This window comes from Corvus kubaryi, unplaced genomic scaffold (genome assembly GCF_017639235.1).
Source record: "Corvus kubaryi isolate FWS band 111438036 unplaced genomic scaffold, C.kubaryi_AGA036_p1.0 66, whole genome shotgun sequence".
NCBI lineage: Eukaryota > Metazoa > Chordata > Aves > Passeriformes > Corvidae > Corvus > Corvus kubaryi.
In genome coordinates, this window is record NW_024582054.1 from 19570805 (window position 1) to 19598619 (window position 27815).

Consider the following 27815-nt stretch of genomic DNA (forward strand, 5'->3'; position numbering starts at 1 on the left):
ACAAACTGCCTGCACTTTGCTAGTGAAAATAAAACTGATTTTTACAAACCATCGTGCAATAGACAGATATGCCATGACTATCCTGCAAAGGATGATAACCCAAGAATTTTAGGTGGCAGAGTTTTGTTTCATTTAGAACCTCAGAAGTATCGGCAAGCAGCAAAATACCCGTTTACCAGAGCTTACGTATACTTTTACATTTTTGGCAAAATACTAGTTTATTTCATACAGATCCCACAACGAGCCACTCTTACCTTACTGCGACAGCCATGCTTCCTATAGGGTTGATTGGCAATGGCCTGGCTCCAGGAAATATTCCTCTACTCAGTACTCGAGCTCCATTTTGTATCACTCCCGAAGGAACTAAAAACAAAACAAAACATAAAACATTTTTTTCTTTTAAAGGAAAAGTTAGAAAAATATAGGAGCAAAATGTGGAACTTAAGCTTTTCAATGTACTGAAAAACCATTAGAGAGGTTCGTGCAGTACACTGCTTACCTTGGACATCTCAGCCTCAAGTCTTCTGAGTGCCATGCTATTTCCAACACTATTTTCATGTCAACCAATGATAACATGGCTTGCAGAAGCCACTGCCTGACCTAGTTACTGCAGATCATTCCTTGTACAACTGAATCACTTTTGTTTTGTAATTCCTGTTCTGCTGCAAATGCATGTGCTTGGAGTCAAAAACAGCTATGAGCACAGATGTAACTATTTTGTCTACAAAAAGAAACAATGATCCCTTAAAGATAAATAGAACACAAGTACTTCACTGCAAGATCACAGTTCACAGCTTTTTATCATCATAGTTTACTTTCTGAGCAGCAGTATCTTGGCCCCCTGTCTTCTGCAAAATAAAATATTAACTACAAATATGTATTTACCAGGAAGAGAAAGAGAAGAGGCTAAAATGGCATTATCTCTATAGCACTAATCAGGCCCTGTCTCTGGCCATCAGTGACCCTGCCACACAGCCTGGCAGCAGTCCTGTGCCTCCCGCACATGGCCAGGCCACAGTCCAGCCCCCTCACCCAACACGGGCTGATGCCACTGACACTGAACTTGTAGGTACTGACCACTACAGACAAGACCTTTCACTGGGCCATTCCACTTGGCTTCAGATCAAAAACTGAAGCTCTGACCAACAAGATTTTAACCTATGACCAAGTACGTGCTTTCTACCCAGGCATGTTTCTGTACCCTGCGCAGCCCAGGGCAGACAGCTGAACAAATAGCAGAGAAGCACTACCCAGGCACTACCAAAGGAAGAGTGTCCTTAGCAGGTCTCACGATTTTCCTCCTCCACTGTGAGATGCAGGACTACCAAATGCAGTTCTTAGTCTAGGCCTTATCAGGGACTACTTACATGTAATGGCATTTGTTTGCACTGCTATTATGTCCCTTCAGGCCGGAACAGTAACCTCCCTGCAGCCTCCACCCAAACTCGCTTCTTTAACATCCACAGCCAGCCAGTTCACACATGTTCTATTTACTATAAGTCATCATTCATACCATAACTTCCCCCCATGAGGAATGTCCAAAAAGAGCATGATGATCATTACTCTTTATGTATTATTTTTAAACATACAGATATTATATAAACACATGTAAGATAAATGTAAACCATATCCCTTTATATACACCCACAGAATTTATTTTTAAACAAAATAGAGGGAGACTAGAAAAATTATTCAGAATCAACACGTACACCTTACATGCCCATCTTCAAATACTCACACTCTGAAATACTAGGGTATTGTGAAGCAGGTGAGTATAGTCTCAGAAGTATGGTAGTTCTAAGGTGCTGAGGTACACTTCAACTTCCTATAAGTATCAGCCAGATCAACAACTCCCCTCCTGCTGTCCTGGTGCTCACCTTACTTCACTCCAGACCACACAGATCAGTTCTGGGAAAATAATCTTCTTTCCCCTGGTTGTGAGAGCACATCACTCCCCTGATCAAATCCTGTCACTGTGTTACACCCACCCTTGCTTTTGAGCACCTCTGAAGAACAGGTCATTTATATTTAGGTGCTTAAGTACAGCCTCAAATGGCTAAAATTACAGAACCTAGTTTATAACAACTTGGGTCAGCTTTCAATGACCAGAATAATTTTAAAATTGCATTTTGCTATTTATACTTCACTAGTCTGTACACTTTTTCTTTCACTGCTAGTTCATGGGAAATCGATCAAACCTGTTTCACTCAGGGGACACTGCAAGGCTTTCACTGCTCTGATGTTCTGGTTTGTACATACTGTAGAGGAATGTTCTCATGTTACAACTCAAAAATCTGAATTTATTATTGTATTTGTTTCAACAGCCTGACCTTGGGATGCCCAAAACACCAGTGTCATGAAAGAAAAGCAGTCAGCTCAGGGATATGGCTAACCTAAAATGCATAGGTAACAGGTAAATTCAAAGTAGCAGATAAACGTGCCGAATACCAAAAGATCAATAAAAAGCCGTAATTTCCAACGGGCATGGTTATTCCAACCAACTTTTAAGAAGGACAGATTTTATACTGCACTACACAGTATGGTTTTTCTATGTTTACGAAGTCCCATCAAAAGAAATGAACCAGGAGCTTTGAGTGAGAAAGATCTGGGCATTTTCTCTTCACTGTGATACAAACCACAGTTTTCTACTGAAATGAAGCATATATGCATATGCACAGAACCACGTGTCAGTTAGTTATGGATACTGCCTAAATATACACTGTAAAACTTCAAAGCAAACATACTGGAAGTGCTACTGCAAAAAGAGAGCAACAGGCTCCTTGATGCCTAAATTCTTCTTTCCACAGTTACCTAATTATCCTGTTCTGCTGGCAGAGTTAACTGATGCTTATTCTTTTTCTTCTCCTACTCTCTGCCTTACTGACAACTTCCATTGCTTCTTTAAAACATCCTGTTTGCTTCCTCACCAATTCTCAAAAAACAGCCTCCTGTCTTTCCTTCTTTATCTCTTCTGAGTTTCCTTTTTTTCCTTGCACTCCTATATATGTATCTATACCTATATCTATATCAAATACAGTGCCAAGTCTCACAGCTTAGGATTTCTATACACTGACACCCTCACTGGAACCCGTCCCTCGTGTTCCTTGACCCTTTGCAGGTTTGTAAGTCACAGTGTGCTATCCAGGAAACGCTCTCTTAAAAAGCTTCATATTTAAAACACTCCCCCCACCCCCGCACACATTCTCTCCACACATTCCCTTCCAGAATTAACAAATGTTTGTACAAAAAGAAAATACAGAAGTTTGCTGTCTTCTGAAAATACCCCCTAAGAGACAACTTGGTCTCTTGTTCTGTCTATGAAATTCACTTCCATCATGACCAGTCTGTGCCTCATGCCACCACTCACTGAAAGGCTTCAGTAAGACTATTCAGGCCAGAAGAGGCCTTAACCATGACTCTGTGATTCTAATTTTTCTCTGAAGTACATCACAGCTCTGTATAATGAAATCATCACTCAGAATTCAGTAACTATTTCAGCTTGCAACAGCAGTGTTATTGCTACTGATTTTTGGTTTTGTTTCCCTGGACTCTCTGAATTATGATGCAGCAATACCACTACATCACTCTGACAGACAAACAGACAGGTTGTATACAAGGGACCACTGAAGGAGGACACTGGACTATGGAGTGTATCCCTGCAGGAAATATATGTAACCATAAAGGAAAAAACCATCCCAACATCCTAAAATGGAAAGTGGGATTAAAATAATCCAGTGGTAAAAGGTATTAATTTCTAGTTATCCACATTACCAACGTGCCATGGTAAGATTGATCTTTCTTGCTCATTCATCTCTACTTACAGCATTTAAAGCATCAAAACTGATCCTTCAGAAAAATTCCATTAATTACTTAATGTAAAAACAATTATGTACATAAACTGCTATTACACTGTCCCTGGCACCCAGAGTCTTCCAGCCTTTGTGCAGGCTGTATGTATATTCAAGGAATTATTTCTACATCTTGGTGCTTTTGAAGGGTTGTGGATTATTTACTGGAAATTATGTGGTGCTTTGATTCCAAAGATACATTTACGCCTCACAAGCTTTAATTACGTTTCAAACCCATACTCTGAGGTGAGACATTTATATTTTAGATTGAAGATTCAAGGTGTGGAGGTAAGATAATTTACTCCAAGCCATATCATCAATCACTACCAGTCTGGACTAACACCTTACAGTCCTGACCCCTCTCTTCTAATGCTTCTTTAACCAATAGTACAGGCAGGTTACAGGTTCCCAATTCCTAAGCAGAAGTGTGAAATGTAATTTACACCTTTTCTGTGCAAGTCCCGAAAGCCGTTTATGTTTGAGAAACTCAGCTGAAGAAAACAATGTAAGAAGACCTGTGCATCTCTTTGATGAAGGTTTCTTTTTTCACAAAATGTTCCCAGTGAAACACTAAGAGTCTGAAAAGACAGAATCTATATTCACCTTTCAACTTTCAACACTGCTATGTTTTCAAGGGTCTACTCTGCTCTCAGGAAACTTAAACCCAGGAAATACTTTCATTGGAGTAGAGTTAAACTGTGTACAGAGAATGTCCCTCATCTGCTGCATGAATGAGGAAATGATTTTTGGATCTTACGCTGCTCTGGTGGAATTTCACGACCTGAGTAGACTCAGCCAGTTGAGTCTCCACTGGCTAATTCTGGAACAAAGCAATGCACCCAATGTCAAAGATCAAGACTACACCTCTGAAATTCTCCAAGGGGAAAAAAATCTGCCTTTTGTAGTGAACTTTCATGCTCTAGTTTAACAGACAATAAAGTGAATGGCATGTCGGAGAACATAGCATAATCTGAATCCATCAAGGCACTATATTCACATAGTGTTAAGAGGCACTTCAAAAATCCAGTGTTGTTTTGTAGCCTGTACTCAGGGTCTGTAGGTGGCAAGTAGATGGCTACATGATCACTCCACAGCCAGTGCAGGACTATTTTAATCCAGAGCATGCTCGTGTGTGCACATTAGCTGAGTAGACTATTCCAACTACAGACTTCTTTCATCACATCTCTCAACAACAGACTGCATCCCTGATCTGTTACTTGCAGGCGTGTGCAGGTAAAGCAAGCTTCCCACTCTGGCTGAGATAACCACCTCATCCAAGATCTCCACAACAGTGTCAGAAAAACCATGTCAGACTGGGTTCTTCTCTGAAGATTTGATTGTCAAACACACAATGTAGCAAGTTGGTAAAATGGAAATGCAAAAGAAGGAGGAAGGAATGGGTAGCCACCAGACACACTGACACCCCAACAGCTCACTAAAAAAGGAAACTAACTTCTTGGTTAAATGTTGGCATGTGAAAGTTAAATGAAGTATCAGCAAGGAGTGAGATTTGTTGTCAATCAGGAAAATGAACTGGGTAACAAACGTTGTTTGTGTGATCTGGGAAACAAACATACACTTCATTAAACTGTCTAGCTCAGGGTAGCCAATACTTAGTAAGGAAGAATGAATAGTATTTACTAAAAAATGAATTTTAAAAAGTGGAACGTGCGAGTATGAAAGTATCCTTTAGGGATAGACTGGTTCTTTGCTTCTTCTGTGATCATGAGGCACATGCATTGATCTCGGGGCCCTCTTCCCTGACCCAGCTCTTGTAGCACAGAAGAAACCATTATAGACAAGAGGTACTGAGTTTCTGCTAATATCTGTCAGCTTCAGCCCTTTTCTGCCAAGCTTTCTTTCAGCACAGTGTTTAGCAGAATACTTTATATCAGGCTACAAGCACTCAAAGTAGGAAACTGCTGATGATGTATAGTGGATGGGACATCAGAAGTTGCCAAAAGCAAATCTTTTCTGTCAAATGTGTAATTTTATTCAACTACCTTATCCCAGGCATAAATTTGATGACATCTGCCCAAATTGTATTTTACTGCTCAAGGACAATTCTATAGCTCTTAAATTCCACTCTCTGTAGTCCTTACAAACTGCAAATCTAGGATGCATCCAACAAGCCATTTATTCTAAACAAAAATTTGAGGTGGGGGAGACAAATGTACCCTGATAATCCTATCACACTCATACCTAGTCTAAAAGTATTATGAAGAGTACAGAAAAAGAAGTAGAAAGTATTTCATAAAAGTAAACTTTCTTTCCAATTCTATTTCCAATTCACTTTAATGGCTCAATATTAAATACCAAAGTAAAACAAAACAAAACAAAATCCCAAACAAAACCCAGCAACAGAAAGTTTGAACATTATGAAAATGTCTTTTCCTAGTATTTGCTTTGATACAAAATTGTCAGCAAAAATAACTTTATGAAACATTTTACTCTCAATGATTTATCATTTTCTGATACTCCAAGTTAGGCTGGAACCTGTCTAAGTTATAGTAAGTGACTTGTCCATAAGCAGTACGAAGAGAACTATCAAGTTCCATGTCCAATAAAAACATTCCAAGAAAACAGCATGTTCTATTTTATCCTATTTGGAGAATTTCTGACTGTCATTAAGGCAATTTTTTTTGGTCTTCATTCCTGTATATTCCTGTGTCTCACACATAATACAATCCACTTGCATTATCTTAAAAAGTTAATTTCATTGGGGTACAATTTTAGAAGTACAGAGGTGAAGCATAAAGATCTCTTTAGGGAATTACTTCTCCTCCCATGAAACTTACAGTGTATGTATCTAGTCTGGGTTTTGTAAGTTTTGAGGCAAAGACTAATAAAGACTTCCAAATCAGAGAGACATTGGTTTCAACCCTGGTAAACCTATTTTTTAAGAAGCGCCCAGCAAAACTCCATGCTCATATCTTCCCAAACATCTCTACCACAGCACTTCAGACTCCTGTCAGGAACCACCCACAAAACCAGTGTTGCAAAGTCTTCTGAAGGCCACCCCTTTCTAGCCAACCCAACCAAGTGAGTAGTGATGAGCAGTACTGAAACCAGAAGATGGATGTCAAATGCTTTCTGTGAGCACTATTTAATAGCTGTTTGCATATTAAACTTTAGGTTGAGCAATAGACTTACATTTGTGTACAATACACAAATTACACAGCAATGGACTATGCATGCATTTGAAGCTATGTGTAATAGCACTGAGAAGCTTCTTGGATTAAATCAGTATTTCCAGGATAATCCCTTTGACCACAGCACTCTTCACCAGCAGTAGCAGCCATACACTAAAATGCAGTCCCTTCTTTACTCGTCCCTCCAGAAAAGCAAGTGGCTCAAAGTTCAGGATGACCTCAACAATTAAGAAGGTGTTGTTACTTACATGCTTCCACAGTGACTTGAATCTCAGGAATTCAAACATGCTGCAAAAGCAGCAAGACCTATCTCCATCTTAATCATGGCAAAACATCATAGTTTGGCAAGACTTAATGATATGCTCAGGACGCCACACTCTTAGGAGTAGGGAATACTATGCTGGAATGACAGCTAGTAATATTAACTTTCAAGACATTGGTAAGAACTGAAGTACTGAAAGTCTTTTGTACAAAAATGCAACTGTACAAAACTACCTCATGGACTTCACTGATTTAGCACCCATGAGTTCTAAACGGAGCTCTACCATTTGTTCATCACCCTGTTTTCTTCTGTCCTCTCTCCAAATCAGATTCACATGAGGGAAACAGGCCCAGAAATTTGATGCAACTTGCCCAAGATGGCCCAGACAGTACTCAGTGCCCTGCAGGTCCAGATACAGTTTTTAATGGAAGTCACTTATTTTGGAATTAATATTCATGACCTGGCTTCTAATAAAAATCCCAAGTATTTGTAAATTGTGATATCTGCATCTAAAGGAAACAGGTGTTCCAATCGGTCTTTCTTTTCAAACACAAACCTACAAAACCTGATGAAACCCAAGGACTTCAATAAACTGAAACTGAAAGTATAAACTGAATAAGTATAAATAAACTGAAAGCATTAAATCTATGTTCCTACATGCTCTCTCTTAGCATATCACAGTATTTTTCACGCTTTAACTCCTCATGCCAGCTGGATTGCAGTTTTCAGTAGAAACTTGTACACAGCTGGCTACTTTGAACTTCTGCCTTTAGTTACAGTATACGGTAAGTATTGGGGTCTGTGAATATACTGCAAAATGTTAATAATTGAGAAACTGATTTCTGATGTTAACACTGTAACTATGATTGCATATTCCTAACCTTTAGCAGCAATGCGAACAATCAGTTTTATGAGTCTATACAGTAAAACCCACACAAACACAAAATAATCCTAATAACGGTATTTTACTCTTTTACTATGCCTTTTTGTTTCTTTGAATGAAAACTAAAGAATGGTGGAATTGGGGTAAATGGTAAGCAATGTTTTTCAGACACCACGTCAAGATTTCATATAAAAGCAAAAGCTGATTTTAGAATTCATTTGTGATTGCTGGCAGTGTTTCACACATGGGTGTGGAATTTTAAATGGTCATTTAAAACCATAAAGCTAATTAATCAATCTGTTACAAAGCAGGAATAGTTTACTCTGGATTTTCTAGTACCACTGGGATAGGATTCCCTTCTGACAGACCATATTAACAGTATACATTCCAGTAAGACTTTGAATAAGTGCTGGAGCTAACTTCAATCTAAAGATGCTTTTAGCACCCACACTCCCTAGATTAACATGGGTTTTTACACCACTTGAAAAGCAGCTTTTAATCCAAGATGTCTTCAAATTCAAAAGCCAATGCACGTAACCATTCACAGAAAATGAATCCATATTCTGTCACAATCTGCCTTGGAGGTATCCACTTGTCACTACAATGGTTAAATGTCTGTAGGACAGGCAAAGGTCTTAATGGACCAGAGTTTTAAATTTTCTGAGTTGTAAAGTTGTTATAAGGTGAAATGACCTCAGGTTCTGCCTCCAGCTGACTCCTTGTTGTGTCAATAAGTGGCATGTTCAGAGCCAGACTCTCAGACCAAAAGAGGTTTCCGTTCAGGTATTAACACCTGTGGCCAAACTACAAACTATGTCCTTCACTCTCCAAATCTTGTTTTCAGAAGATGGGGCATTTTGCAGCCCTTATACACACACTTGACACCACAGTCTGATACCAGGAACAGAATTCTCAGACTTCAAGGGATCAAATAGTATCAGCACATTTACTGCCCTGGTAATTCCCAGATCGATTTACAGACCACTGCAGCCACTGACAGAACAGAGAATGAACTGTGAAATTCCAGATGATGCTCAGCATTGCAGTAAAACTTTCATAGCCAACCTGCCTTTTATTTGAAAACTAATTTTAAATGTGATTGTTTTTCATGCAATTGTTTCTTAAAAGTAAAGTAGCAATTAATTTGCTTTAAGTTACCTAAGATTTTCCTAACATGGCACATGAGACCCAACTGCAACTGATAGGACAGGCTGATTTACTTCTTCAAGGTATCCATTCACACATCCCTGCCAAAATATTTCTCCTTCATAATTTAGAGGGCCTCTGAGGTTACGATAAAAAGTTCTGGCCTTTCCTCCTGGCAATTCTACCCGTGTCTAGAAAGATTCGTGAACTTCTGAGCAGACCCTGCATTTAAGTTTAAGGGCACAGAGGAAGGCCTTGCTACTCATGGATATCAAGGAGGGAGCAATGTGAATGAGGAGTCACCTTTCTGCTTTCATCTCCCTGTCACTTTTGACATCCTCACACAAGAGCCCACTGGAAGGTGGCACGGGGTGGGGAGATATGCCAAACTCATAGGAGGCTAGAATTTCCTTCCTCAGAGCATATAATAGTAATAGGCCAAAACTATCAAACTATGATGCCTATGAAATGACAGTGCACAAGTCTTCAAATCACTCACACTGCAATGTTGGCAAACGTGCACATGACAAAAATCAGCAGCGTGTTTAGTACACATTTAGTACTATGAATCTCCTCCCATTCTTGTCTGCAATCCTTTCCTGTTCTCCAGTTCCTCCAGGAGTTCATATTACTCTGTGTTTTCTCCATCCTTTTCCATGCACATACTACTTACGTCCCCTTCCTTCTCCCATATACCCTTTTACCCCTGCACTTTGACTGTATACCAATTCCTTTTCCCCTCTTCTCTACCCCACAAATCTGGCTTCTTTAGATCTGCAACCCTTTGGAAATGGTCTCATTTTATTCTTCCCACTATGCCCAAGGGTAACCTCATCTTCCCAATAAAATTTTTCCTTTTTCCTACTGACACATTGTGGAGATTGCTCACCCTTTTACCACGCGCTGTCCCTGAAAGCTGCTTAGGAGAGGAGGATAAGGACCACTCTTCTCTTTCTAGAACAGTTTCTTGGTACATCACGCTCTCCTGAGAGAAGCTTCTCAAGAGGCATTCCTCTGGCAGGGTCACAAAGCAGGCTGACAATAGCTTTCCTCAGCTGCACGGGAAATGCTTTGATGGTAATTGACTCTCTTCCCCAGGCAGAGTATCAAAGTGCAAATCAAGGCTTCCCCTGGAATTTGGAGTTGGTTGCCCAGGCTAGAACAATAGCAGTGATGCTAGACAGTCTTGGTAATGGTTTCTATTTTAACTTCCTGCCTTTATTTTTTAGAGCTGCCTGTCACTTGGCATTACTGCCATGCTTGCTGACTAGCGATATGTTTGTTTTCTTGTATTCCCTGTTTTTGTGCAGCTGTATTCCACTATGGATTCCTGTAATACCTTCACTGCAAGCTCTGTGAGGCAGGGTGATTCCTGCAGTATTTGCACAGACCAGTACAGTGGGGGTCCAGGCCTCTTCAGTGCTCTGTTAATACACAGCATCAAAACCTTAGGTCTGGTCACAGAACAGGGAGGACAGTATTGGCAGGAAATGAGACCTCTCTTTGCTCCCTGTCGCCTGCTTACTGCCTTGCATCAGTCAGAGCAAAAAAAAAAGCAAAACGGGCAGGATGTGTGCGAGGAAGAAGCTGAAACAGTGCCCAAGTGAATGGAAAGTATCCAGATGGCTGTGGTAACTCACACGAAGGGAGTCAAATCCAAACAAAATGAAAACAAAACCATATGCCACGTACCCTTCACTCTCTTGCTCTCTTTCTCTCCCTGCCTTTCTCCTGGCTGTTGCTCGAGGTCTTTCTATCAGTATGGATAATAGTATGTTACTCATTTGAGTGTATGTCATGAATAACAATAACCTCTCTTTTACATTAGAGATCACAGATTAATATTATTCATGTAACAAAGAATGTAATATGAACCACAAAATTATACTCATGTAAGGGTCAAGGAAGTGCAAGGGTCTGCAAGGGAAGTTATATTTCTTTATTAAATCCTTTTTCTCTGGTATGCTGTATATACTTATAAAAGAGAATATTAATTTTACACGTCTATGTTGCTATATGCTATAGAAATATCTACTCACAACCTGCTTGTATCTCAGGGGGAGTATTCAAAAGCATCATGGCAGTGGCAGCATCAATGTCAGGATCTGGAAAAATCAACCAATAAATACATTATTTACAACTGGGCTAATCTTCTTACCCCCATTGCTAAACTATAGGTTCGACCACATCTCCGAGTGAAAAGGTATGAGAGTTCATTATTCAGAGGGCTCGTTGACTACACATTAAATTTACCCCCAAACTCACATGGTATCCCATTGCCACTATTAAACAGAGCGCAGTGATCTATGTCACCGAGCACTGCTTGTGCTTGTGTATGCATGATACCTCTGCTCTTAGCCTCACCAATTCCCTGTTTAACTCTGTGGAGAGTATTTAGATTTCATTACAAAGATTCTGTGAAAGCAGGTGCAACATCACAATTTGGAAGCAACACAGAGGGATGAGCTGACAGCTGAAGGAAAGCACAAGGAACACCTGAGCAAGTACAGAAGATGACACTTGGTCATTTCTATTTGTCAAGAAAGATTTCAGTAAAGTTTGAGAAAGTGTTGGAAGACAAACTGCTGCAATTAAGAAAAAAAAAAGAAACTAGCATTTCACCGAAGCATCAAGTTATTTGCATCCTTATCCATTGTCACTTTAATATAAGCAAAAATGATCATCTGGCTGCTGTTATTCTTAAACTGGTTTCTGAATCAATCATGAACAGTCAGCTGACAGATGGTAAGTTATAGAGACAGAACAAAATATGATCCTTTTATAACTATATTCACTTGCTTCACACACAACAGCTCGGCTGCTATGGAAATGCAGGTAGCTATGACAACAGTAAACAACCCCACAACGGCCACTGAATAAGCTGAAAAGAACATCTGCCCCAGCAAAGCGTCCCAGCTGCCCTGGGGCGCAACTTGCTAATCGCGCAGTGATGCTGTGTGACAGAGAAAGCCGCCTATGCCATGTCCAAATAAATGAAGTGTGCAATTGAAGCAGACATAAAAACGCACACCCTGGCTGACTGCTGCCTCTGTGCTGCTAAACTGAATGACTAATGAGTATGCATTTGTTGTTTGGGGTTGGGGGTTTTTTCAGCTTGTCAGTATTTATACCAAATTACATACCAAAAAAATTAATTTACTACTATTAGCTTCATGACACTTTATTTGGGCTATTATGACAGAAAATTACTTAGCACTGTTAAAAATATCTGTATTTTTGATCTTTATATATTTCAAATCTATTCCCAGGACTGTGATGTGGTATGAAGCCCTGTAATTTATTAACAATACAAATGACGTAGACAGGATTTCAAAATCTGCTTAAGCCAAACAGAAATTCACTTGACTGGTGAATTAAAAAAGGAACTTTTTATTAGTCTAAGTATGTACCACTTTTCTGTGAATAGCCGCAAACACTCTTCTAAAGGCTTCTACTCTATTATTTAATTCCTAAAACAGTAAACAGAGAAACAGTGTAGCAGGTGTCTAACTAAAGCTGAAGCAGAAGCAGCAGACTTACTATAAAAGGTGCCTGTGTCTTCTGGACAGGTCAACATTTTCCAAAGAAAAAGCAGCGTTATCAACTTAGTTTCATCTTCAAGTCTGAAAATACCTCAAAAGCAGCCTTCCTGCTGCAGTAATCTATGCTGAAAGTGCCATTTCCAAACAGCTTAGTTCCCAAATATGTGCCATGTTGCAAGACTGGATCCACATACCACACAGCAAATGCGTGCTGTCAAACTAAAGAAGAATAATCTATCTAATGTTTAAAAGCAAGAGAAAAGAGCAAAGAAGCCTGAGAAATAAAGACAAATCAAACTAAAAATCTTCCCTCTTTTCTATACCATAAAATCAGGAGATTGTTAGAAGTTGAATCTAGTGTATCATAATTCATACAGCCAACTTCAGTATTTATTGGCTGTTCTTAAATTTTGTTTTGTTTTCATTCAAATATGGGCCCCTTTGCTGGATGACATTGCAGTATAATGCTAATTTTTCTGCTGAAAGAATAAAAGAACACAACTAGGAAAAGCATATTTCCTGATGACTTTGGGTTTTGTTAGTGCAACAAACTCTGTGATTTGAGATAAAATTGATGCAACCAGTTTCTGTTGAAAGGTGCATTTTCTTAGCCTTTGGACCACTAACGGTAGCACTGTGTTTCTGCAATGACGTAGGACATGAACATGAGCTGCTCACAACACAGGACTGCATCTGCAGCAGCTGTCTCCCGAAGCGTGGCCATGTCTAAAGTCCATCCACGCCTGCTGTGGTGCCTAGCTCTGTTTCTATTGGTATATTCTTGAAGAAACCAGACAGCTATTCCATAATACCCTGGCAGAGGTTAAGAGAGCTTAGAGGCTTGCACGAAGGGTTGTGTCAGCAGGATCCAGGAAAATGTGCTTTGGGTTTTCCTACTGTAAGGAAAAAAGAAAAAGGAGGGGCTGGTGCACACGTGAGACAAGGGCCAAGGGGCAGCTGTCTGAGCCCGCACAAAGAGGTGCAGAAGCAACAACTGAGGGCAGATTGAAAAGCTGGCACGCTCCTTTGCAGCATTTGCCTTCACAATTTGGAGGCGTTCTCCTGAGCAGATTGTCAAGAAGAGCGAAGAAGTAGCCATGAGGAGCAGCACCAAAGGCAGCGACTGAAGGGCCCTTTGCTGGGGCTGGGACTGGCACTTCTGGCTTTGGCTGACGGTTCCCACCAGTGCCCACATGCTGACCCTGGCCCTTTCCCCACAGCTGCCATCCTTCTGAAGTCTCTTCCATGTGGATTCTCTCATTTGTAGCAGTAAGGGCTGACCTTGTTTACTGCTGCATCCCCACCAGCTGGTAACTGGATCCTGTCCCTTCTACCTGGCCTGTGTTTATGAAGCTGTGGATTTCAGAACTGAGATCTCTGCCCTACCTGAAGTCTGTGATCAGCACAAAGGTTCCTGAAGTTATTAACAGTGGGTGGTTAGTGAAATATGATTGCAGGAACATCTTTCCCTAGGAAACCAGGTTAAAAATAACTACATACAAAGTTTTGGAACATAGAAAATTAAGTATTTAAATGAATGCATTCTGGTTCCTTTTTTTGCTAATTGAAGTAAATGGCAAACTGACTGCATACATCAACTGTTAATTTTTTGCCAGTGGAAAGCAGAGGATGTCCAGCCTTCCCTGTGAATGAGGGAAGGAAGGAACAATGAAGAAAAGTAAGGATTGTGGGTGTTGTACAAAGAAGTAAGAGTATGTCAAAGTCTCAAACAGGCAAAACTGGAGAGTGACAAGAAAATAATGACAGAACTTGCTAGCAGCCCTAGTTCTTCCTGATGAACAACTGCTGTCCAGCTACACACTTTGCTACAATCTGAAGTTTCAGTGCTTGGTCCCTCATGCACCAAGGGCCCATCACAAGGTACCAGAAAGGACCTGGAAGAAACCTTAAGCACTTACAAGAACTTGTAAGGCATGAAAGCCATCAAGGGGCTGGAATTCTACTACAGCTGCAGTACCTCCCCTCGCAGTGTGAGCCTGCTGGTGTTTTTGCCAGCATCGCTTTCAAACACAAAACTTCTTTTCATGAAGATAAAACCAACGATTATATAAGATAATACCAACTGCTATGAGGTATGAACCTCATAGCAGTTCTGTTTGCTGCATTTTAGATTCATGACCCTTGTCAGCAGTGTTCAACAGTGAACACCAAATCTGCAAACAGCACCTAGTTTTTTCACTGAAAAATTAACCTACAGTTTATCACTCTGTGGAATTATATATTTGCATATTGTCAAGATGTACTTTGAGCCAAATTTCGCTTTGCATGTTACCTGTATAGATCAGAATCTGTCTTGCACAGACATGTGAAGTGGAGAAATGGTAGGCATGAAATATTTAGCATGAGATTACATACAAGCAATGCAGATGATAGCCCTCAGGTAGCAGACTCATTATTCCAGAATTCACAAAAAATAATTAAAATCAAACATGTACCTGAGAAAGCCAGATGTGACAGCTGTTGTTTTATATGTTGTGATCTCTGATCCAAGTTCATTTCACAGAGAGAGAAAGTGATTTATAGTAATTCATATTATTTTGATATTATTTCAAACTTTGATCTGGTTTCATCAAACCCTTCAAATCCATCCCATTCCAATTAAATAAAAATTAGGATAACATAGTGCCCTCTTGGTTTCACTAGAGGATATTTATCTTTACAGCCATACTGTAAGGTTTTAAAGAAAATAGCAGCTTAAAGCAGTTCAAACCAACCACGGCCTGAATTTTCCAGCACAGATGCCTAGAGAGAGGCACTTAAGATGTATATTTAGGTATTAAAAAAACGTTACTGCCAACTGAAGTAAAAATGTAGTTAGTAAATAAACTGCACCATCTGTACACTACAACCACAGCCATGTTATCTCATCAGGAAGGAATTTATAAGATCTTCTTTTAATTTAAAGTTACTACATCTAGAATAGAACTATTTTTGCCAAGTATTTCACTTTACCATTCAGTATGCTAGTTTTTGACCCATTCTACTTCTGCCTCAGCATCCTCCACTGCTTTTTCCCATTTATATGTCCCTACTGTAGATGGAATGCCTAAAACCTAGTGCCACTGTACTCAAAAGGCAGAAGTTCTGATTATTTCTTGTCTACAAGATCAGTCTTTTAACCCACTCCCTGCTTCACTTTCTAGCATAGCCCATTCCTACACTTTTAAAAGTGATTTTATTCTTTGATATTTTCAATTTTCATCAGCAGAAAAATGATGCAAAAAGCAACACTGTCTTCCATCTTTTACCTTCAGGCTTATTAAACTGCAACAGAGAAAATAGTAGCTTGCCCCTGTTTAACTTATCTGTTCACAGAAGTGCCTTTTCTCTTCCCACATCATGATGGTTAACCTTGGTATGAGTCAGGTCAAAAACACAGAGAATAATGAACAGAGTGGAGGCTTTTTTTCCCATTTGCTTTTTTCTTTTCTTTTTTTTTTTCTTTTTTATTTTTAATTTATTTTGCCTAATGATGGGATAGGAATACAGCTGTTAACATAAAGTTGCAATGTGTAGGACAGAAAGAAATACCTGAAGAGAACTGTAAGTACTGTAACTCTGTCAAACTCCTTGGTGTGGGATGCCACTGAGTCCACTTCGGAAGTACTTAAATAAGGCTGAGAAGTTCTCTTAAAATAAACAGAATACTTGTGGAAGTGTACAGTAAACCAGTAGGATTCAGAACCAAGATCTTAGGAAGAAACAAGAAATTATATTCATATCTCAACAACAGTGCATGAAAGACCACACATGAGAATTCTGGAAGTTATACAATAGAGGCCAGGAGGAAGCAATTTCATTAGCAATGCAAAGTCACAGTGGAGCATCTCCCACTCCTTTAAACGGATCTAGTATGCAGCATAGAAGAAGAAAGGCACAGGTCTAAATGAACTAACAGTTTTTCCTATTTAAGTTCATTTCCAGCACTGCCAAGTAAGCTATGGCACAAGTATCCTGAGAGGTCTAATTTTAAAAAATACAGAATATTTGTAACAGAAACCTCCTTCCTGCTCCTCTATTTTGTTACATTTGTATTGTCATGAAGCATCACATACGATTTCCATTCTCTAACAATACCATTTTATCAGAAATTAAAAACTGTAAACCAAACAGTTACAATATTTTCTTGTTAAAAATACTAGCTTTAATAAAAAGAATGATAGTAGAAAGAGTTACAGAAGGTCTTATACATGCACAAACTCAAAGAGGTTCATCTACCATTTAGAAAGCTGTAGGAAACCAAAGCACCCTAACTTTCCATCTCAGGAGTAAAGATTAAGATCATTTAACTCTTTAAAGACAGACTCACAACACTGATAGTCATTCCACCAGTGCAAAATAAAAATACTTTAAGAGACACCTGACTAAAGAGAGATGAGATATACATCTTACACACAAAGATGACATACTAAAGCACATACTCTGCTTAAAAACAGGGTGGAGATTTTTGCTTTGGTTTTGTTCCTGTATTTTAAAATTATTTTTTCATTTTGATGCACATTACTTAACTTTCAGTGCAGACAGATGTGAATATAAAATTTACCCATCACAAAGGCAACAGTAAAGTTTTTTGACTTCATCCAGCCTGTGCAGCTTGGAGTACTGAACAAAAAACATCAGCTAGAGAAAACACTAGCCAGTGAACTAGCAAAGAAGAGAGAAACAATTTGCTGTTCCATCATGTACTTACCTAATTTGTGATCAGGAATTTCAACCATCTTCTGAACTGACTGCTGCAGCCTCAGCTTCTACAGTGGAAGATGTGATTATGAGGGCTGTAACTCGTTGCAACCTTACAGGTTGCAAACATACTTTTTTTGACTGAAGAATACACATACACATAAACACACATGCTCTTTGTACCCAGTTATGCAGATGTGTGTTATCTCTGGGACATCAAGGTCATCATTGCTCAAGCTTTCATAATGTCCCTGCTGCTAACAATAGGTTTTTCTTCCAGCAAAGTGGGAGGATGGCTGGCAGGAGGAAGTCCTCTATAACATTCTGACCAGGAGGAAGTCCCTTACAAAACTCTGACCATTTAAGACCAAAGTAATCATACTCCATATTGTCCCATATCAGTGTTTTTCTAAGCTCATTTCCTTCTCACTGCTATTTCAAAACACATTTGTGTCCACCAGGCCTTGAGAACCAAGTACCGCTTTCAGTCCAGCAAGTGCAGGACATGCCAGGTGGAAAAGACCCAATGCATTTCCCTTAGTCTGAGTGACCCTTGAGGAAGTGTCTCCAGTCCTCCTGCCTCAGCCACCATAGTTCTGAAGGAAAAGGTGGCTTCTGGATACTTTCATTACAAGGTGAGTCTTCAGCAGGGCTTCACCCAAATATCCCAACTGTTGGAACAACCACAGCACAATCCACACCAAGAACACAGCAAGGGAAGGCCTGGGGAGGTGAACATGAACTCCCCAGTGGTTTTAGGATCCAGAAAGCAAAGGGGGAAATATCAGATAAACATGTAAACAGTAGTGAAGAGGGTATTTCAGGGATTTGAAGAAAAAAAAATTGCCACTAATGATGAGAAAAGGGTCAGGCATGTGACACTGCCAGTGAAAGCACTGTATATAGTGTAAGAGCCAAATGCAGTCTAAAACCAATATAGTGTAAGAGCCAAATGCAGTCTAAAACCAAAATAAGAGCAGAAAAGGTGAGCAAAAAATCCAGCAGCTAAAATAGCTGTGTGCTAATAACACAGGCAGACTGCCATAATGGAAGAGGAACTCAAAGCACTAGTGCTATTACAGGAAAATTCACAAACAGGGTGGAACAGCAATTATTAGTGAAACAGGTGTCAAAAGGTCTGTGCTTTTCAAAGAAAAGAAATACAGGTTTTATATGGTAGGATACTGTTATGCAATAAAGAAAGAGTATACTTTGGAAACAGAATGAAAAAGAAAATGTTTGGAAATGCTGTGGACAGATGGTCAAAGAAGATTGCTAAGACAGACTCTGGGTCTGCTCTTGACTTCTTACACCAGATATAGACCTGGACAGAGCTCTACATCATTAAAGAAATGGGAATTACTCAACAAGGGAGACCAACTTCACAGTACAGATTGGAGAACAGATGCTATTAACTATGGTAAGACCAGTTATTCCTGGATGTGACAGCTGACAAGTTTCTTTATCCATGTTGCTGAATGAACTAGAATAGATTCTATTCGGCTCTTTATCTTAAATAATGAGGATGACTTTGGAACAGGGGACCATGAAGCGATTCAGTTTAGATTAAGTGGGAAGGATAACAGCAAGCCTAATTCTGTTTAAGATCTATTATTTTGAAAGAGCAAGTTCTGATGAATTAAATTCTTCCTGTGGAACCTCTGGAAAACAGACTGGACCGAGGAACTCTAGACCTCAGCTTGGGGAAAGCTGCAGTTTCTGCAAGTCACTGCGCCAAGACCTAGATCAAACCTGTATCTGGAGAAAAGCAGAGAAGATGCAGTCTTTGAAGATAAGATTAAAAACCGGAAAAAAACAAGCTGGACAACGGAACCAACATGGAAACTGACTTTAGGGAAGAAAGCAGAGAGCTTGGCTTGCTCAGTTAAGCAAAACAAAGGCAGAGAGGAAGTCAGACTATCAATATGAGGTAATCATGGGATACAAGAGTAAAAAAAGCAAGGTAGAAGAACTATTAAGTCAACACCGGCTGAAGACAAAACTAGCAACTAGAACACTTCTAGAAAACTCTTCTAACAGGAGCTGAAACAAAGCAAAAGTCTGCATGTGAATTTTCAGAAGTAGTTACAGAGTGTTGCAGCTCACAATGCGACCCAGGGGAAGGGACTCTTCAGAAGCTGCCTTCCAAACTGCTCCTCTAGGGCAGGTAAGCTCTCTGCAAAACTCTACGACAGAGAGGGAAAGAGCACAAAACACAGCCATGAAGAAACTATGCCAGTCTATTTGCACAAAGGCTTATCTACATAAACCTGCAGAAGCACCAGGATGATGTCTGACATTGCAGGACTGGACCTTGCACCACTTCATGTCAAAGCTGACTTGCAATAAGCTTAGGGGCTGTGCTATGGACACACAGAATCCATGCCTATCAGTTTCCAGCATGCTATGTGCCCTGAGCTGCTCAACTCAGGCAGGATGCCTGAAGATCAGTGGCTGTCTGCACTTGGAGGGGACAATTGCTGAGCTGGAGCCTCACACCAATGCGGAATGGTGATGTGAGCCCACAGCTGTCATATGGTACCAGCCTGAGCCCAGGCAGCAGCCTTAGGCATTTAAAGCAGACTCCTGGTGCAATGAAGAGGAGTTGGCCAGGAGCTACTCCAGTAGCACTGGAACCATGGCACTTATGAAGAAAAGTCAGTGGGCCAGCTCTGTGAGACCTGGTTTGCAAGTGATGTCACCTCTCCTATGGCACTCCATGCCTACTCCATTCGTGTTCAAACTCTCACCTTTCCTCTTCTGCTTTCCTCTGCAAGACAGTGGAGCGGATCCAGGCAGGAAGGTGCAGAGAGGTGCCAGCAGGCAGAGCCTTGTACATGGGCAACTGGGAGAACCAGAGAGAAAGGATGCTAGCCCACAGCTTAGGGAGGTCTATGCACAGGGACTTCTCTGTGAACCTAGGAAAGGCTGGGAAAATTGGCTGCAAGCCCAACAGCTCCCATTTTGGTGTATGCTGGACAATCCTGGGTTTCAAGGTGTGGATGAAGGCAGGACAGTTAGAATTGTCACCAGAAGTATGTTAAAAAAAGCCAGGATAAGCATGATAAACTAGCAGGTAGACAGGAAGGCAGAGTCTGCTGGGGCTCTACTCCATGCCACACAGTCAGCCCAGGCATGTCCTCCAATTCTAGATTAGGTGATTTTTTTCCCCAGGAGGACAGTGGAAAAATGAAGGTGTGTTAGTGCTAATTCTCAAGTAAAGTCACACCTGAAAGAAGAGATTACTTTCTGTTTGTAGTTATGTACCAGTCAAGCATGCATATTACAAAAGAAGAAAAATCAAAGTCTGTACCATTTACTTCCCTTCTCCCTAAGACTGAGACCAAACAGTCATTAGTATAATCCATCAATCAATTGATGAATCAACAAATCAAATTACTAGTTTTGAAAATCCATTATTAAAAACATTGGAAAACCCTGCTGGGGCAACTCTGTCTCCCTTGCCAATCTTTTGCAACTGTATCCCTATCAAACACCAAGAGGACTTAGACACAAACTTACCCACACAGAAGCAGACTAAGGTCTACTTTCCATCAGAGCACTAGACAGTCATCATTTCGCATTACTGCGAGCCAGCCCCATGGAGATCCTAAGGACTTCTGACGTGGATGATGACTGAGCACTCTCCACAGGGAGTGCTGTTCAACATGGCTGGAACAAGATGCTCTTCTGCTTCTCTGAGGGCAATCAATGGAGGAAGACAGCAACACTGCCACCATCTGCAAAACTGGTTCCGCTCTTCCTGCAATACTCCTTTTAAACCTCTTTCATTTTCAAATAAAGGAAATGACAGAAGAGCAGAAATCTAGTATTTAGGGCCTTCTGACTTTTTTTTCCAGAGAGCTTCCCAAGCAGGCTGAGGGATGAGACTCAGGCCAATGGTAAGGCAGTGCAGGAAATATTCAATGCCATTTTTGAAGGATTGTTATCATGAAATATGAAAACAAAAATAGGCTTTGAAGATCCTGACAGTCTAACTGCTGATGTCTACAAGAGAATCCATGGAGTAGCAGAATTACTTTCAAATTACAACAGTCAATATTGTGAAACCACATTAGCTTGTTTTAGCGAAAGCTTCTGATCAAAGCAACAGGGTGAGCACAGGCTGAACACTGAAGAGACTTCACAGAGAAATGAGCCAGCCTTAGGCTGGGGCTTTAACTTAGGTTAAACAGCATACATAAGAATAGGAATTATTTAAAAGAACTGCAACACCATTTGTTTAGACTAAACATTGCTTCCTAATTATCAAAGTTTTTTTGTTTCTTACTTCCATACTTAATGGAAGAGATTTTATAGAAGATATGCTGCAAACCTGAAAAAAACTATCAAAATTGTTTTCACCTACATTTTTCTTGAATTCAGTTGCATATGCATGTCAGATATTCCACTAAGCACTGTGGTAATGTTAATTTAGCACCATCTATACTATATACTAGCAAACATGTAAATTCAGTATCGTCATCACTGGCATTTTTACTTAAGCATTTTAAAAGCAGAGGAAATATGAAATGTTATGAACTGAAATGTGGCAAGAGTAATTGATTTGAGAGTCTAAAGAGAAAGCACTAAGACAAGACTTTGCTGCTAAGTCACATTTACAGTCCCCCTTGGATGCTTCTAACTTGCTAAACTATCATGTAGCTCCTTTCTAGCCAAAATGGTTGAAATAACTTTTTACTATTATCTATTACATTTTGATTAATTTAATTAAAATGAAGGAGACACACAGGATTCCACTTCTGCCAACCTCTGATTTGCTATGAATGATTGTGTTCACACTCCTTGAATTCTGAATGGCCACTAGCTGACAGGTAAGGTTACCAAAGTAGTAAGAAATGGGCAGAACACAAGCAGAATTCTTTTGCAGACTCAGCTCATCAGCTGAAAGATGTAAAGAGTATTTATTGCAAAAAATGGAGTGAGTAAACTAAGAGGCTCTCATCCCCTTCTCTTTATGCTGAACAAGGACCCAACTGATCATGTGTACAAGCCATGCCTAAAATGAGTTGTGGGACATTAAGAAAAAATTTAAAAACTAAATAAATGAAGCTTTATCCAGAAAGTAGTGAGAGCTGTCTCTGTAATCCAGGAAAAACACTTATATGTATATTTAAGCCAGAGAATGAGTAGCATCCGTGGAAGAGGATCAGAGTACCAGCATCCTGCAGGGCTCAGCCCCCAGCTAGAACAGCTGGGCAGCTCAGCTGTAGCTCAGGACAGTTTCGTAACGGACGAGTGTTTCATTAACAAGAATCGTAAGCATGTTCTGCACAATTCTCATGGGCATACAACAAGGCCAGAGAAGAAAACACCTTTTAACGGTGCTAGATCTCATTTCCTTGCAGCCCACCAAACACAGCTCCTGATAGCAGGCAGCCATGTCTCTGGTGGGAAGGAACAGTCCTTGCTCCCAGCAAGTGGGTGGCAAGGCAAAAGTTGCCATGAAGAAACAGGGAGCTTGCTTGTATTAAGTATTTAGTCATCTTGTCAACTTTGTGTTTATAACCAAATAGAGAAGAAGCTCCCCATTTCCTTTTGTACTCCAGAATTCCAACAAACTCTAGTGAGAGCTGGTTTACTGATTTTAAGCAGCAGTTTCTGCAATCTTGTCAGTGCAGCACAAAGGCACCTCTCTGGCCTTTCAGGGAGTTCTACTTCATATACATACAGCACACAGTTCATACTACCTCTGCCAGCGCAAAATCAACTTACTACCATGATCTGTGCATCAGATCTGAGTGTCTGTTGAGAGCAAAACATGGGCTGTCTGGGAAAACGAATCTTAATAATGTTGGGTAATCAGATTGATTACTACAAAACAAACCAGAGAGAACACATTTGCCTTGTCCCCTTCCCATCTCTGTGTACTCATCTTCAATGACTGCCTGCCCTCTCCTGGGAGTGCCACATGGACCCATCAACCCACTAGCCCTCTGTACAGAGGCCCTCCCAATGCACCTCTCCTCCAGAAGGTGAAAAGTTGCTAAGCTTCCCAGTGTGCCTGTTGAAGATTTCCCTTCCTACTCCAAATCTCCCTGCTTCTCTCCTTCCTGTCTCCAGCAGGGTATAAGGAAATCTCAAAGGGAAAGGGTGGCAAACCCCCAGAAAAGCAAATGCAAAAAGAAAAAAACTTTTGATTTATTTTTCATTTTAGTGCCATCTGTTACAGCAAACAGCTGTCCTGCACAGAGTCCGGAACAGAACTGAAAACATTACAGGGATCCTTTTCCCCTTTCAAATACCTGATGCCCTGATTTAGAAACAATTATTCATAAATCTGGTACAACATTTCATCCAGTACAACAAATGCTAATGGAGATACACTGTAGAATTGTAAGGCTTTTGTTATAAAAGCCACAGATATTGTTCCTTTGGAAATATATCGATGAAGATGTTTCTATTTTATGCAAAATTGTCAGTGAAATTCCAGCGAAGTTACAGATCTGATAGTTACAGGACTCCTTAGAGTAGAAAAAAAAGTGCTATTGTACACTATAATACAGTTAAGGAAAACAGTGTAAAGCCTTAAAATGGCTTTACAGCCACTTGTTTCAAAGAAGACTCAGAGTGGTAATTAAGCCTTGTGTTGCTAGACCTGATATTCGCTGGAAAGAGCCTGGAATGGAATTCATAAACCCGCAAACTTTTAGTGCTGGGTATGCAGTGAGCTACATCTTCCTTTACCAGAGATGAAGGTATGCAGCTCCCTTCCTTTTATTTTCAAGGCAAAGTATCTGGGAACGTGTTTGAGGTTGGTTTTCGTGTCACTAGTGGGTATTTTAATAGAAGTGTGAAGATGTATTTGCAATGTAACAAAGAGTGTATTTATAAAGTTAGTTTTAGAAGTGGGAAAACTTTATTTTCTACTCATGTCAGGCAGCAACATCAAATCTGATCTGGCCTTCAATCATGATAATGCAGCACAGCTTGCTTAGGCTTTTTACTGATGGGACTGCTTTGAGATTGCTAGAAAGGATGCTGATGAGTATTAACTATGATGTCTGTCATTTTGTATCTCTGGGTAATAATCCTACAGCTCTATCGTTATGATAGCAGACTGCCTCTCAAGAATTTAAACACAGAAATTCTCTCTTTTCTTTCAAAACTTTTAGATTAAGTAGTTTGACAAGGGTGTATGTGTACATTAAAGAAAAAGAGACATGCATGTAAGTACAAGGTACTGGAGAAAAAGCACAAAAGGCAGAAAAGTGCATTTTGCAAAATCTGTGATAACACTCTGGTGGAGCATGTCTACAAGAACTCCTCCTTCCATGGTTCTCAAAGCCAAGCCTACATGGCAAATACTGAAGGACATCACAGCTTTTCAGGGGCAAAACTGGAGGAAATCTCTCGGAAAGCTTTGACTATTTGGACAACTATTTCAGTTTTCCACAATGGAAACTTAACAGATATATTCGTAAGAGCCTCTATAAAAAACAGCAGCAGAAAAAATTTTTTTAATAACTGGGGAGGTCCTGTCAGAGCAGCAAATCAGTTTTTTATTCTAAAGTCATGTAAGTGTATGTATTCCAGTAAGAGCAGCAGAGAGAATCTAAGTTCACTGTTACAGGTGGATGGTGCAGATACTTCTTGCTGGTGTAGCAACATGACATCCAGCAGCTCTGAAAAAATGAAAAGCTCCCAGAGCAGAGGCAGAAATAATGGTCTGATGCAGAAAGGACATTTTTTAGTGCTGTCTCAACTTATCCACCACTACACTTTTGACAGCTGCTCACAGAAATCTGGATTTGCTATAATAGTCTAAAGCTCTGGTTGGAAAGAACTGCAGGACTGCTTCCCATGATGGCTGATGCCATCATCTCCATGACATGAGATGCACAAATCTGACATAAACACAGAGCCATCAGTTGACCACATGCAGAGGAAGCTCCACCCTGACCCCACAGAGACGTTTGGTGGTCTCCCAGCTTGCTGATTTGTATCTGTTCTTCACAAGCCAACCCTTCCCCGTGCTTTACGATTGCGGCTAGGGAAGGGCAGCTAACTACAATCACTTCCGAATTTCACAAGCTGGCAAAACAGTGTTCCTTTAAGATACCCCAAGCATACCCACAGCTATTGCTGCAAATGGCTTGCTATTCTACCCCACAGAATGCAATCAAAAACACACTCCTTGTCAAAACCTTTTGTAACATTTAAATATCATCCTCTCCGATTTTATTTGTATTTTACTGTTCCTCATGGGCATATATCAGTTCTTTCAGCAGGCTTTTCCCCTTTTTCCATGGGGATAAGATGTGGTGCCCATTGCTGTGGTACCAGAGCTCCCCACACCGGACAGACACATCAATATGCCTTGTCCAAGTCTTCCCAGAAGGCTGGGACATCGCTGGGTTGGAAACACAACCCTTCTGGGGCAGACAGCCATAGCTGAACACTGAAATACAATGCCTTAATAAGTAGGTCAGCCTGTTCCTATAAAAGCAACGGGTTTAATGCCAACCATGCCTGCCAGTGGGAGTAGGAAGCAACTGCAGTTTCCCCCCGTTTCTCACGTTCAGCCCTTTTGAAGCCACGACACTTCTCTGCTGTTACCCTCCTGGCAGCAGGGCTGGGCTTGTGGGGCGCCTGCAGCCCTGCCGTACCTTGGCCCACAGCAACTCCACCTCTGCAGGGCTGCAGTCAGGACTGCTGGAACATTGCACAAGAAAGCAAATTCCAAGAAAACAAACACTATCACTAGGCAATTGAAATGCAGTCAGTAGCAACAAACAAACCCTCTGCAATGAGGATCCCGGGCTCTGTTCTTGCCAACAGGTTCAACAGGTTTTGAATATTAAATCATCCTGAGGTTTATTAGTGCCTAAAAGAGAAACCCCACAAAGATCTTGTCACCTGAGGTTTCACATTGTGCCCCCTTTACCGTAGCCCACCACCCTCCTTCCCTTTTTCTCCCTTTGGCAAGAAAGTATTTTCAACCCCTTTAAATTACAGAAGAAAACATTCCCCTCCTGTCCAACTGAATCTTTCAAGCACCCCAACACACTGTGTGGGAAGGGGAGGTGGTGGGGGGCAGCACCCTGCCTGCAGGGCAGTGGGAACACTTCTGTTTGCAGGAGTTTTAGTTGCACAATGAAGCAGATCCTGGACTGACATGTGGTACCAAGGCAGCACACTGCCCTTCAGAAGCACACCTGGGCTGTCTGCACTCCATGGGGGATCAACAGTCCTCTGTGATCCCATCCCAAACACCTGCAGCTGAACCTTACCTGAATGGCTTCCTCACCTTATCACAGCTAATACAGAAAAGCTCTCCTGAACAGAAGGATCATTGCTTGCAAAGGACACTGGTTCATTTCAATAAAGGCTATGATACACTCTTGTCACTTTCTTTAAATATAGCAGCAGTCAATGGCATTTACTGAAGACAGCACAAAAGACAAGTTCATTCAAACGCTCACTAGGATGCCTATGCAAATGGAACTCCATGAATCAGCCCAACACTGCACTGAGTGGATTGCAAGACTACAACACAATGCCCAAATACCATCTGCTCCTCCCATGAGCTTGGTCTTGAAAGTCTTTAGCTTTTGTAAACAACTGCTGGTCCATTTTATTTTGAGATGCTGCACAATGTAGCAGAACACACAAGCTGACTATAATCAAAAGCTTTATAGTCTGCTAAACTTGTTTTAAATAATACATAAATACCAAAAAAGACACACTGTACTTTCCATCTATATTCATGCAAATTCAGTTCTCTCCACTTGTAGCATTTTCTGTTTATAGCAGTGTGGCCTTAAACCACAGAATAAATAGTATTATTTTCTGTTCCCATTTAGCTCTAATCCAGAAACATACACTGTATTTAATTATTGTTTTGGTAGAGTCCACCTATGAAGACAGGCTGTGTTTACATGAATCAACTGCTATCTCTGGATTCAGAGCACTGAAGAGGTTAAAAAACCTAAGGGCACTTATGTCAGCCCCTCCTTCCTCTCCCCTGCATGTCATCATGAAAGGGTTTAAAAGTAAAAAATTCCTTCCACATCATATAACCCTGGCATCTGCTGTGTAGCAAGTCAAGCTCGCTCATTTTTCTGTGTTATTCCCAAAAGTAACTGTACAGATTCAGGTCTAGAACTCCATTTTCCACTTCCTGAAGTTTCCTTAGGCACATTAGAAAATGCAGTAAACACAGCTAGTAAATACAAAGCAATCTTCTCTGTCTAAGTGCAATTCTGATTGCATTATTTAAGAAATGTAATTTCCTGAGGCTTTTTACTACCTTCGTTG

General features: G+C 40.5%; 1 protein-coding gene across 9 annotated transcripts in view; it reads right to left on the reverse strand.

The window, feature by feature from the left end:
* The window catches only part of FOXN3 (forkhead box N3), a 173600-nt gene that overhangs the window by 17350 nt on the left and 128435 nt on the right, over positions 1 to 27815 (reverse strand). For 6 of the 9 annotated variants that reach the window (XM_042048345.1, XM_042048347.1, XM_042048346.1 and 3 more), the window contains exons 5-6: positions 11331 to 11396; positions 255 to 363 (exon numbers count right to left, since the gene is read on the reverse strand). In XM_042048345.1, the coding sequence (XP_041904279.1) occupies positions 255 to 363; positions 11331 to 11396 (175 nt within the window). The remainder of the gene's footprint in view (positions 1 to 254; positions 364 to 11330; positions 11397 to 27815) is intronic. The other 3 variants (XM_042048351.1, XM_042048352.1, XM_042048349.1) reach the window with 2 other exon arrangements.